General features: G+C 48.5%; 1 protein-coding gene across 1 annotated transcript in view; it reads left to right on the top strand.

The window, feature by feature from the left end:
- Window positions 1-3,327: 3,327 nt before the first annotated feature.
- The window catches only part of HIBCH (3-hydroxyisobutyryl-CoA hydrolase), an 87,971-nt gene continuing 78,358 nt past the window's right edge, over window positions 3,328-12,940 (top strand). Inside the window, exons 1-2 of the mRNA XM_073306182.1 lie at window positions 3,328-3,489; window positions 12,342-12,384. Coding sequence (XP_073162283.1) covers window positions 3,449-3,489; window positions 12,342-12,384 — 84 coding nt within the window. The 5' untranslated portion in view covers window positions 3,328-3,448. The remainder of the gene's footprint in view (window positions 3,490-12,341; window positions 12,385-12,940) is intronic.

Raw genomic sequence — 12,940 nt, 5'->3', positions numbered from 1 at the left:
TGGGGTGTTGGGGGGAACACTAGGGCTGGGGGGCTGGGTCGCGGTGTTGGGGTGGACACTACGGTTGGGTCGGGGTGTTGGGGGAGGGACACACCAGGGCTAGGCGAGGCTGGGTCGGGGTGTTGGGGGAGGGGCACACTACGGCTGGGTCGGGGTTTTGGGGGAGGGACACACCAGGGCTGGGCGTGGCTGGGTCGGGGTGTTGGGGGAATGGCACACTAGGGCTGGGTTGGGCTGTTGGGGGGAACACTACGGCTGGGTCGCGGTGTTGGGGGAATGGCACACTACGGCTGGGTCGGGGTGTTGGGGGAGGGACACACCATGGCTGGGCGAGGCTGGGTCGGGGTGTTGGGGGAATGGCACACTAGGGCTGGGTCGGGGTGTTGGGGGAGGGACACACCAGGGCTGGGCGAGGCTGGGTCGGGGTGTTGGGGGAATGGCACACTAGGGCTGGGTCGGGGTGTTGGGGGGAACACTAGGGCTGGGGGGCTGGGTCGCGGTGTTGGGGTGGACACGACGGTTGGGTCGGGGTGTTGGGGGAGGGACACACCAGGGCTGGGCGTGGCTGGGTCGGGGTGTTGGGGGGCACACTAGGGCTGGGTGGCTGGGTCGTGGTGTTGGGGTGGACACTACGGTTGGGTCGGGGTGTTGGGGGAGGGACACACCAGGGCTGGGCGTGGCTGGGTCGGGGTGTTGGGGGAATGGCACACTAGGGCTGGGTTGGGGTGTTGGGGGGAACACTAGGGCTGGGGGTTGGGTCGCGGTGTTGGGGGAATGGCACACTACGGCTGGGTCGGGGTGTTGGGGGAGGGACACACCAGGGCTGGGCGAGGGTGGGTCGGGGTGTTGGGGGAATGGCACACTACGGCTGGGTCGGGGTGTTGGGTGGCACACTAGGGCTGGGGGGCTGGGTCGCGGTGTTGGTGTGGACACGACGGTTGGGTCGGGGTGTTGGGGGAGGGACACACCAGGGCTGGGCGTGACTGGGTCGGGGTGTTGGGGGAATGGCACACTAGGGCTGGGTTGGGGTGTTGGGGGGAACACTAGGGCTGGGTCGCGGTGTTGGGGTGGACACTACGGTTGGGTCGGGGTGTTGGGGGAGGGACACACCAGGGCTGGGCGTGGCTGGGTCGGAGTGATGGGGGCACACTAGGGCTGGGGGGGCTGGGTCGCGGTGTTGGGGTGGACACTACAGTTGGGTCGGGGTGTTGGGGGAGGGACACACCAGGGCTGGGCGTGGCTGGGTCGGGGTGTTTGGGGGGCACACTAGGGCTGGGGGGCTGGGTCGCAGTGTTGGGGTGGACACTATGGCTGGGTCGGGGTGTTGGGGGAATGGCACACTAGGGCTGGGTTGGGCTGTTGGGGGGAACACTACGGCTGGGTCGCGGTGTTGGGGGAATGGCACACTACGGCTGGGTCGGGGTGTTGGGGGAGGGACACACCAGGGCTGGGCGAGGCTGGGTCGGGGTGTTGGGGGAATGGCACACTACGGCTGGGTTGGGGTGTTGGGGGGAACACTAGGGCTGGGTGTGGCTGGGTCAGGGTGTTGGGGGAATGGCACACTAGGGCTGGGTTGGGGTGTTGGGGGGCACACTAGGGCTGGGGGGCTGGGTCGCGGTGTTGGGGTGGACACGACGGTTGGGTCGGGGTGTTGGGGGAGGGACACACCAGGGCTGGGCGAGGCTGGGTCAGGGTGTTGGGGGAATGGCACACTAGGGCTGGGTTGGGGTGTTGGGGGGAACACTAGGGCTGGGTGTGGCTGGGTCGGCGTGTTGGGGGCACACTAGGGGTGGGGGGCTGGGTCGGGGTGTTGGGGTGGACACGACGGCTGGGTCGGGGTGTTGGGGTGGACACTAGGGCTGGGTCGCGGTGTTGGGGTGGACACTACGGCTGGGTCAGGGTGTTGGGGGAGGGACACACCAGGGCTGGGCGAGGCTGGGTCGGGGTGTTGGGGGAATGGCACACTACGGCTGGGTTGGGGTGTTGGGGGGAACACTAGGGCTGGGTGTGGCTGGGTCGGGGTGTTGGGGGCACACTAGGGGTGGGGGGCTGGGTCGCGGTGTTGGGGTGGACACGACGGTTGGGTCGGGGTGTTGGGGGAGGGACACACCAGGGCTGGGCGTGACTGGGTCGGGGTGTTGGGGGAATGGCACACTAGGGCTGGGTTGGGGTGTTGGGGGGAACACTAGGGCTGGGTCGCGGTGTTGGGGTGGACACTACGGTTGGGTCGGGGTGTTGGGGGAGGGACACACCAGGGCTGGGCGTGGCTGGGTCGGAGTGATGGGGGCACACTAGGGCTGGGGGGGCTGGGTCGCGGTGTTGGGGTGGACACTACGGTTGGGTCGGGGTGTTGGGGGAGGGACACACCAGGGCTGGGCGTGGCTGGGTCGGGGTGTTGGGGGGCACACTAGGGCTGGGGGGCTGGGTCGCAGTGTTGGGGTGGACACTACGGCTGGGTCGGGGTGTTGGGGGAATGGCACACTAGGGCTGGGTTGGGCTGTTGGGGGGAACACTACGGCTGGGTCGCGGTGTTGGGGGAATGGCACACTACGGCTGGGTCGGGGTGTTGGGGGAGGGACACACCAGGGCTGGGCGAGGCTGGGTCGGGGTGTTGGGGGAATGGCACACTACGGCTGGGTTGGGGTGTTGGGGGGAACACTAGGGCTGGGTGTGGCTGGGTCAGGGTGTTGGGGGAATGGCACACTAGGGCTGGGTTGGGGTGTTGGGGGGCACACTAGGGGTGGGGGGCTGGGTCGCGGTGTTGCGGTGGACACGACGGCTGGGTCGGGGTGTTGGGGGAGGGACACACCAGGGCTGGGCGAGGCTGGGTCAGGGTGTTGGGGGAATGGCACACTAGGGCTGGGTTGGGGTGTTGGGGGGAACACTAGGGCTGGGTGTGGCTGGGTCGGGGTGTTGGGGGCACACTAGGGGTGGGGGGCTGGGTCGCGGTGTTGGGGTGGACACGACGGCTGGGTCGGGGTGTTGGGGTGGACACTAGGGCTGGGTCGCGGTGTTGGGGTGGACACGACGGCTGGGTCGCGGTGTTGGGGTGGACACGACGGCTGGGTCGGGGTGTTGGGGGAGGGACACACCAGGGCTGGGCGAGGCTGGGTCGGGGTGTTGGGGGAGGGGCACACTACGGCTGGGCGTGGCTAGGTCGGGGTGGTGGGCGGAGCAGAGCTGGCTGCGGGATCACGTGGATGCCCAGGGCGGATAGCGGGCAGCAGCGGTAGGGGGCGCACTCCCCTCCGCCGATACGTGTCCAGGCCATGCTAATGTCACAAGCCCGTACGTCACTTCCGCTTTCTGTGGCTTCCGCGGAGGGTGGTGATTTCTTGTTTCCGGTCTGTGCCGCGGTGGCGCGGCTGGGTGACGCCCGTTGGCTGCGCCGTCCTGGCCGGCGTGTGGCGTGCGCGGGGAGGTCGCGGTTTCTCACCGCCTACTGGGGATGGGGCCGCACTGGGGTCTGGTGGTGAGGCAGCTCCCCAGGTAAAGCGAGCGGGAAACGGACAGGGAGGGGCGCGGGAGTGGTCAGCCGTTCTGGCCCGGCCCGGGGGCTGGGTGTGTCACGGTCACGCCGCCCCCCAGCTCCCTTGGGTGCCTGGCCCTGGTCATGTGAGGGTCACCCATGGGCCCTAGATAAGTGGGTGCAGAGCGCCCCTTTCGTCCCGTTGTCACTGACCCGCCCCGGGACCAGAGCGGGAGGTGGCCCCCTACAGCTGCCCAGAGAGCCCTCCCGCCCCTGCCCAGTCCGAGGCACTGCCCCCTGGTGAGTCCCCGCCTCCTCCCTAGGGCAAGGAGAGGACACCTGTGGGTCAGGCTCCTTCAGGGATGAAGCCACCCTGCACAGTCTGACATGGAAAAGTGTTGCCAGTTTATGTCAGTGCCAGGGCACATAATCTTACAGTTGGCCCTTAGCAGTCGCTCTTGTTTTAGGGAAGTGCTATTTAAAAGCATCAGCCACAAAAGATCTTCCCACTACTTAATAATGAGGAGTTCGTAGAAGATGACTTTTCTTTTTATGCTGTGCAAATTTTGGTCAGTTACAATTAGGTGTTGTAGGCCACACCTTTGAGTTCTTGCAGTATTCCTGGAGAATGGCAAACATAGCACCTCTCTTTAAAAAATGGTTAACAAAGGACCCAGGGAATAATAGGCCATGTAACTTCAATACCTGGAAAGAGAATAGGAAAAAACTTATTAAGCAATCAGTTTGTAAGTACATGGAGGGTAATTAGTAATAGCCAACAAAGATTTGTCAAGAACAATCATGTTGAAACAATTTAATTTGCTGCTTTGACAGGTTTCAGAGTAGCAGCCGTGTTAGTCTGTATTCGCAAAAAGAAAAGGAGGACTTGTGGCACCTGCCTCCGATGAAGTGAGCTGTAGCTCACGAAAGCTTCTGCTCAAATAAATTGGTTAGTCTCTAAGGTGCCACAAGTCGTCCTTTTCTTTCTTTGACAGCGTAATTGGCCCAGTGGATATGAGAAGCAGTAGAGGTGATCTCTTGACTTTGTCACACAGGACTGTGTCAAAAACGTTAATCTCATAAGCAAACTAGGGAAATGCGGTCTAGATTAAATTACTATATGAGTGCATAACTAGTTGCAACACTGTAGTCATAATAATGAATAGTTTGCTGTCAAACTGGATGGACATAGCACGTGGATTCCCTGGGTCTAGTTCTATTCAATATTTTCACAATGATTTGGATTACAGAGTAGAGCTGTACTTTTAACATTTGTAAATGTTACCATCTTGAGAGGTGTTGTAAGCACTTTGTAGGACAGGATTAGAATTTAAAATGTTGATAAATTGGAGAATTGGTCTGCAATCAACAAGATCAAATACAATAGAGATAAGTGCAGAGTATTTTGCTTAAGAAGGGGGAAAAAATCCAATACACAAATACAAAATGGAGAATAACTGGCTAGGCAGTGGTACTGCAAAAGAGGACTTGGAGGTTATAATGGATCATAAATTGAAGGAGAGTGTCAGCAATGTTATGCTGTAGCTAAATCGGTAAATGTCATTCTGGGAACTATTAACAGGTTATCGCATGCAACACATAGGAGGTAGTTGTATTGTTCTGCTCTACTTGGCGCTGGTGAGGCTTCAAAGGTGGAGTATTCTGTCCATTTTGGGGCACCACACTTTAAGAAAGATGTGGGTAAGTTCTGGAGAGTCCACTGTAGAGCAACAAACAAATGGCTTGGAAAACATGCGCTCTGAGGAAAAGTTGAAAGAATTGAGCATGTTTAATCTAAGAAAAAAGACTGAAGGGGAAACTTAAGTCTTCAAACATGGAAAAGGTTGCTATAAAGAGGACATTGATCAATTGTTTTCCATGTTCACTGAGCATAAGACAGGTAGTAACTGGCTTAGTTTGCAACAAGGGAGATTTAGGTTGGATATTAGGAAAAACTTACTATAAGTATAGTTAAGCACTGGAACAGGCTACTTTGGGAGGATGGGGAATCCTTGTCTAAAGTAGTAAAACCCCAGTCAGGGATGGTCTAGGTATACTTAATTCCTCCTCAGTTTTGACAGATGGACTAGATGACTTCGTAAGGTCACTTTTAGTCCTACATATCTATGATTAAAATTATCCTGGGGTGGGGGCAGCAACCTGCAGCATTTAATTTTAAAACTCAACCTGCAGTTTGGGACACTTGCCAATTATTTCATGGCAGAAATTAATACCCTTAAAATAGACAACATTAAAATAAAAATTTTGAAGTGGGGATCTGATAAAGTGAAAAAATCTCCATCTATGGGGCTGTTTCTCACCTGGGGCTGTTGTCTGAAGAATTATAGGGGCAAGATCAGAAAAAGCAATTAATGGAGGAGTTAATTAGAGAATTAACCAAGCCCCTGGAGGTCAAAAAGAAATCTATATGGAAATAGGACCCATGTGGCAGGGAAAATATGTATAGTCCCTACCCATTGAGACTGTGATATTTGGTGATTATATATTCATGTCTTCAATGTGCAATTCTAGGGTCATTCTAGTTTTGGTGGGGTACTGTCCCTGAGAGTGAGATTTGTTCACAAGAGGATCAAGCATTTGATTAAAATCCCCAGGAAACGGAGTAGAGAGATAGAGTTCTCTATATATTTTAGAGAAAGACCTATAGAAGATTGCATATAAGCAATGATTAGTTCAGATCCATTTATGGTGTTTTACAGATTAAAAATCTGCCCTGATCTAGTGAAAGTGACTCAGACTGTTACTGCCATTACTTTATGGAAGTGTATGGATTCTCCTCTGGATTTGAATGAGAAACATCAAGGCATTGCACTCATTCTAATCAGTGTCAATGTTATACCAATAAAATAAAAACCAGCAGGATCTTATTAAAGGGGAAAAGGCAAAATGCCACATTTATTGTGAATACAGAAAGAATCATAGTAAGCAGTTAGTTACAGCTATAACATTACAGTTGGGGGGGAGGGATAGCTCAGTGGTTTGAGCATTGGCCTGCTAAACCCAGGGTTGTGAGTTCAATCCTTGAGGGGGCCATTTAGGGATCTGGGGCAACAATTGGGGATTGGTCCTGCTTTGAGCAGGGGGTTGGACTAGATAACCTCCTGAGGTCCCTTCCAACCCTGATATTCTATGATTCTATGATTCCATTAAATTTCATATTTATTCACACATTCATTTATACACACACACAGGTTCTGCAGGGTTGTTGTTATAGTTACCAACCTTAGAGTTGCTCATGCCAAGCCACTGGCCAGGTGGTCTGGACATGAGGAGGGAGCAGGGCCTTGTCAGATGCTCATCTGATGCTCTTGGAAGTTGGTTTACAGAATCAGACTCCAAAGTTCTCACTTTCTAGAGTCCATTTTTATAGGAATTTCTTCCTATGCCAGTCTATGGGAATTGCTTCGTCATGCTGTTGCTGAATCAGTCAGCAGATGGCACATTCCTGATGCCTGAGTGCTGCCAGATGTTATCTTGTTCTTTGGTTCTCCCATTCTTGAGGCTGTTGGGTGGATTCCAGTCTGCCCTCTGGGGGTCCTCTGGTTATTTCCACTTGATGCCTTCTTCAGCCGATGGACACTGGATTCTTAGGCTGGCACCTCCCTGATCATTCAGTTATTATCCACACCAAGCATCCATCCACATACATCCTCTATCTCTATTTTAATCACAATTGTTAACAAAGCGAAATGAATATAACAAAAGGGCGGGGAGTCTCTGGGTACTGTTCCTGTTGTTACAGAGTATTGCTTTGAGTCTCTCTCTGTGTGAGTAGTTGTTGTTACAAAGAATTGCTTTGAGAACAGACTCTGTCTTAGAACATTATCTTAATAAAATTATTATATCTGTACTAACACAATTAGCAGCTTGCGAGTTCCACACATAGAGGGAGAGAAACAGTACCAAAAACCAAGAGACCTCTTAATTAATAATACCCTGGAATTTAAACTATGGGGAATCAAACTCATTTGTGATTTTAATACAGGACTTTTTTAATATCCAACATCAAGTGTCTCTTCTGCAGCAAAAACACCACATATCTACCTTTGCTTTCTTTAATAATGAGTATACTTTCTTTTAATTGGCGTGTTGAGTTCCTTTACATTCTAGGAAATAAAACTGAGCTGGAGGACCATTTGGTGATGTTAATTATTTTTGTCACATGTGGCCTTACAAACAAGGATGACAGTGCTTGTGTCATGTGCTCTACTGCACTTCAACCTATGCCCTACACAGAATTCCATGAGGTGGGAGAGTCTACAGATGAAATGCCTCAGACGCTTATTCCACAGATTTTTGGATTACCTTGCCAGATGCTTCAGGGAATAGGGTAGATACATCAGCATTAGTTGCAACCGTCTCCAGAGGCTTGATGCAAGTCAGTCATGTAGGGTGTAATTTTCCTGCATGTTTCTGGTCAAGAGAGAGGTGGGAAGAGTAGCGGTAGTAAGGGGATCTGAGAGGCTTAGGAGAGGGAAGAACACAGCCAGGTTAAAGCAAAAATATAAAACCACATAACATATATAACTTGGCCTATTATCAACTGTGACCGGTTGTCTTAGATATTAGTATAGGGCAGTGGTTCTCAAACTTTCGTACTGGTGACCCCTTTCACGTAGTAAGCCTTTGAGTGCGACCTCCCCCGCCCCTTATAAATTTAACACACTTTTTAATATATTTAACATCATTATAAATGCTGGATGAAAAGTGTGGTTTGGGGTGGAGGCTGACAGCTTGTGATCCGACCCCCCATGTAATAAACTTGCGACCACCTGAGGCGTCCCCGACCCCCAGTTTGAGAACCTCTGGTATAGGGCATCGCAGTCCCACTCTGTCCTGAGTGGTATCTCTCCATTCACCACTTAAAAAGCAAATCACAGTGAAAAAGCAGCCATTGTGAAACACTTAACACTATAAACTAAACTAACCCAAGTAGTCAGTTCTGGAGAGGGTAGGCCAGGGAGATGCCATCCAGGCCCGGAGCTCTACTGATAGCCACTATTTAAACTATATTTTTAACAGGCACTCTATATTTCCTATAATACAAGGTAGTAACCACATTATAAGGCGATAGAAAGGGAGTATGCACTCTGCCAACATGATATTTCTTAACTGGTATGTCAAGGTTATTCCTGTGTATTAATCTCTTAACTATAATCTTTTCAGTTTGCCAAAGTAAACACCAGGGTATTGGTAATATAGTGTGGTGTTCTGAGTGAGATGCTCTGGTGATTATTTTCCCCACGCTGCATGCCCCTGTTCCTTTGGTTTACAACCAAACATTCGGTTTCCCTTCCTCATATTAAATGAGCATAACTGACAGGGGACAAGTCTGACTGATCCTGCTGATTGCAAGTGTCTTTACCAAAGGGCATAGCTATCAGATTAAGCTCATGATTCTTCTATATAAGTCTATGTTCATGTACTCAGGGCCTGATATTGTAGAACGTGTTAGGATGGGGGAAGAAATGGAGAAGTGGAAGAGGAAGGGAGCAGGGGCTGGAGGTGGGGAAAGGGACAGGGTGAGAGGGAGGAAGTAGGTGGTGATAGGGAAGGCAGAAATTACTGGTTGATGTAGCTCCACAATCAGCGTTTGTCGTCTTTTCTGTTGCGTTTGCCTATAAGGGGTGAAGCTATATCCCTCAGGTCCTGTGTGCCTTTGCCTGATGCCTTGCAGGGAGGAGAGCCATCTTTCACCGATGATGTCAAGCTGCTAGGCTTTGAGGATCCCCAGCAGTAGGGTGTGGCAATGCACCAGTGTCTCCCATTGGCAACTATTTTAAAAGATGGAATGGGAGCCCTCAAGTTCCTGCTGAGCAACAGGGATCTGCACTACCCCCTGGTCATCTCTTTGATGTACTTCACTGCTGAGCTTACACACACACTTTGTATAATCACAAACAAATAGTATGTATTGATTTGTCAGGGGTATGTGTACCTCTGGTGATATGTAGAGGTCTTCCAGGGGGTATATCAATGCATCTAGATATTTGCCTAGTTTTTCAACAGGCCACATAAAAAGCACTAGTGAAGTCAGTAAAAACTAAAATTTCATACAGACAGTGATTTGTTTATACTGCTTTATACACTGAAATGTAAATACAATCTTTATATTCCAATTGATTTATTTTAAAATTATATGGTAAAAATGAGAAAGCAAGTAATTTTTCAGTAATAGTGTGCAGTGACACTTTTGTATTTATGTCTGATTTTGTAAGCAGGTAGTTTAAGTGAGGTGAAACTTGGGGTACACAAGACAAATCAGACTCCTGAAAGGGGGACAGTAGTCTGGAAAGGTTGAGAGCCACTGTTTTAAATAATCTGCAGTGAACTTTCTGCTTCTTATGGCTTTGGGAACAGAGGCACTTTTTCAATGTCTTGACATGGAACTGAGTGGGAAACTTCATAAAATATTTGAAACTTCATTACTTGGCAAGTTCCCTAGCTCTTCTAAAGTCCGGTCTCTTCAGCCACATCTTTTGCAAAATCATTTTCTTGGTATCCCTCAAACTGTCGTCCTCCCCTTTGAGCTAGCTGCATTTTTCCCTCTTTTACAGTATGTATTAGAAGTTTGATTACCAGTACGTGAGATTTGGCATTTGAGGCTGGCTTTAAGAATTAGGGAACTGCGTGCTCTAAGTCAAATTTAAAATAATCCATTAGGTTGAGCACTTCTGAAAGTATGCTCAACCTAATGCTCAACTCTTCTGAAAAGAGCCTGGGAACAAATTCTAGGGGGTTTCACTTTCTGCTATTTCAGGTACTCCTTTAATTCTCAAAGTATTGTGGTGACCTTCCATTGGTCTGCCACTTTAGATTTAAGAGAAGATAAGTCTGTTCGGCTTCTCTGCACCTGGGTAGAGACCCCTTGTACCTGATCTTCCAGAGTTGATATTCTTGCTTCTCCTTCATTCACCTATCCTGTCAGCCCTTGCAGAGAGAGTAAAATGAGAGAAGTCAGGAGATATCAAGGCCACAATACAATTGTATCTGCAGCAACTTTCTCCAGCAGGGCCAACACAGACACAGCGCCCTAATTAACCATTTTGTCCAAGGGGCTAGAGTCTCTGTTCTCTTTGTCTTTTAGCTAGTTGTAGAGCCCACAACAGACAAATATATGACTGCTGATTTTCAAGAGATTTGGGGGTACCTTTTCCTTTACTAAGGCTGGGGGTGTTGGTCAGGGGCTCTGTACTACAGATGGAAATAGATATTAGCGGATGGCTCTGGAGCTCAAGGTATCTGTTCCTCCAGGCCATGCAGCACCTCCTGCAGCTCGTTCATGTTAGGTTTTGTACATTCCCACTTGTTGCAAAATGTAATTCAGGCCTAAAAGTAGTTGGCAGCATGCTTTTAAATATATTCTGTTAATGAACTTCAGGTATGGAAAAGCCAACAATAGGATAATATTGGGAATAAAATGAGAAAAGTGATATAAACTAGGACACTGATAATGTGGTTGATTGCACACTGGCAATTCATGTACATGTATAAAAGTTATATAAGACATCTTTTATAGTCAAACTGCCATAGGTCTTGATAAACTGAAAAAAATCTGGTCTCATAGAACTCTGGCAAGCATCATTCAGTCTGCTCCCAAGAATGGGGCAGGATAGCAAAGAGGAAGTAACTATGCAATATTCTCAAAACAAAATAGTTTATAGATCCAACAAAGTAGGACTATATGCCAAAATCTGCTCTCAGATACATTGATGTAAATTGTGCATAACTCATTAGATTTCATTTGAGTTATTCTCAATGCGCACCAGATAAACTAGAGCACATTTTGTCCCCAAATAACTAATTTATATAATTGTCTCTAGAGGTTATAGAATCATAGAATCATAGAATATCAGGGTTGGAAGGGACCCCAGAAGGTCATCTAGTCCAACCCCCTGCTCAAAGCAGGACCAATTCCCAGTTAAATCATCCCAGCCAGGGCTTTGTCAAGCCTGACCTTAAAAACCTGTAAGGAAGGAGATTCTACCACCTCTCTAGGTAACGCATTCCAGTGTTTCACCACCCTCTTAGTGAAAAAGTTTTTCCTAATATCCAATCTAAACCTCCCCCACTGCAACTTGAGACCATTACTCCTCGTTCTGTCATCTGCTATCATTGAGAACAGTCTAGAGCCATCCTCTTTGGAACCCCCTTTCAGGTAGTTGAAAGCAGCTATCAAATCCCCCCTCATTCTTCTCTTCTGCAGGCTAAACAATCCCAGCTCCCTCAGCCTCTCCTCATAAGTCATGTGTTCCAGTCCCCTAATCATTTTTGTTGCCCTTCGCTGGACTCTCTCCAAAATAGGCGAAAACTATGATAGGGGAAACTGAAAAAAATTGCAGAAATGCCAGGGCTAGAAAATATTCCTGAAGCACTGAAACATGCACTGATATTTTTGTAATATGCCTACTAAATATTGGACATTGAGCCAAGCTGCTGATTATAGTCAGGACTTCCTTCTGTATGTGTGCAAACTTCCTTTGAAACTTCTAGGCACTTCAGAACTGGCAGTGGTTTGTACGTGTTGACAAATGCTATTTATTTGTTCTTTTTTTCCTGTTCCTTTAAAACCAACAACTATTTACAATGCTAGAAACACACGTAAAAAAACCCATTTTAGTGATTTACGACAAGTCTGTTGTTTATGACTTTACAGGGTGATTGCTTGTACACTATTCGTACTAACCATAATTTAGAAGTTGAATTGTGCAAAGTTGTATATGTTAAGAAAACCTGCCACTGACTTGACATGTACAGCGAGAAACTTCTATCAAAGCTTAGTGCAACTCACTCAGAGCATTGAATTTTTGAAATGCTTTAGCTACCATTGAACTTGGCTTTCTTGTTTCAGATTGAAGCCATTCAACAGATTACAAATAATACTACAGCACTTGGTAAGTATAGGGTTCTATCTGGTAGTGTTAAAAGCCGATTTTGTAACTTCTCCCCCTTGTGTGATAGAGAATAAGTGTATAGTTCTTTAGTTTATCCAATCATGGCAGTATTATACTGTAAATTCAGCTTTTTAATGTTTAGGTCTAATGTTTCCAGTTACACTTCAGCTGGAGTTTACTACAAATTCCTTTTACAATAATAATATAGATTTATTAGTTTTTGGCACCCCACATATTTTGAGTGATTATTCTGTTTTTCTCAGTAGATTCAAACACAATGTTTTCCAGTATGCTAAATTGTCTTCTGTATATTTTAGTTTGCTGACTTTACATTTTAGTTTTGAGTTTTAAATTGAGTTTGCTTATGAATCATTTGAGTAACTTTTTTGTATAATACTGTCAAACATGATCAGACAAGGCCATTTGCCATGATCCCATGTGTACTGTGTTAGATGGTGAGTAGGAGAATAGTCTTGTACATCTATCATCATAACTGATGCAAGTGTTTTCAACGTGGTAGTCTCAGTGAAACAAGATCACAACCATATGTCCTAAA

Source organism: Lepidochelys kempii, chromosome 11 (genome assembly GCF_965140265.1).
Source record: "Lepidochelys kempii isolate rLepKem1 chromosome 11, rLepKem1.hap2, whole genome shotgun sequence".
In the NCBI taxonomy this organism is placed as follows: domain Eukaryota; kingdom Metazoa; phylum Chordata; order Testudines; family Cheloniidae; genus Lepidochelys; species Lepidochelys kempii.
Note: the sequence above shows the minus strand (reverse complement) of the source record. Positions and strands in the feature narration are given on the sequence as shown.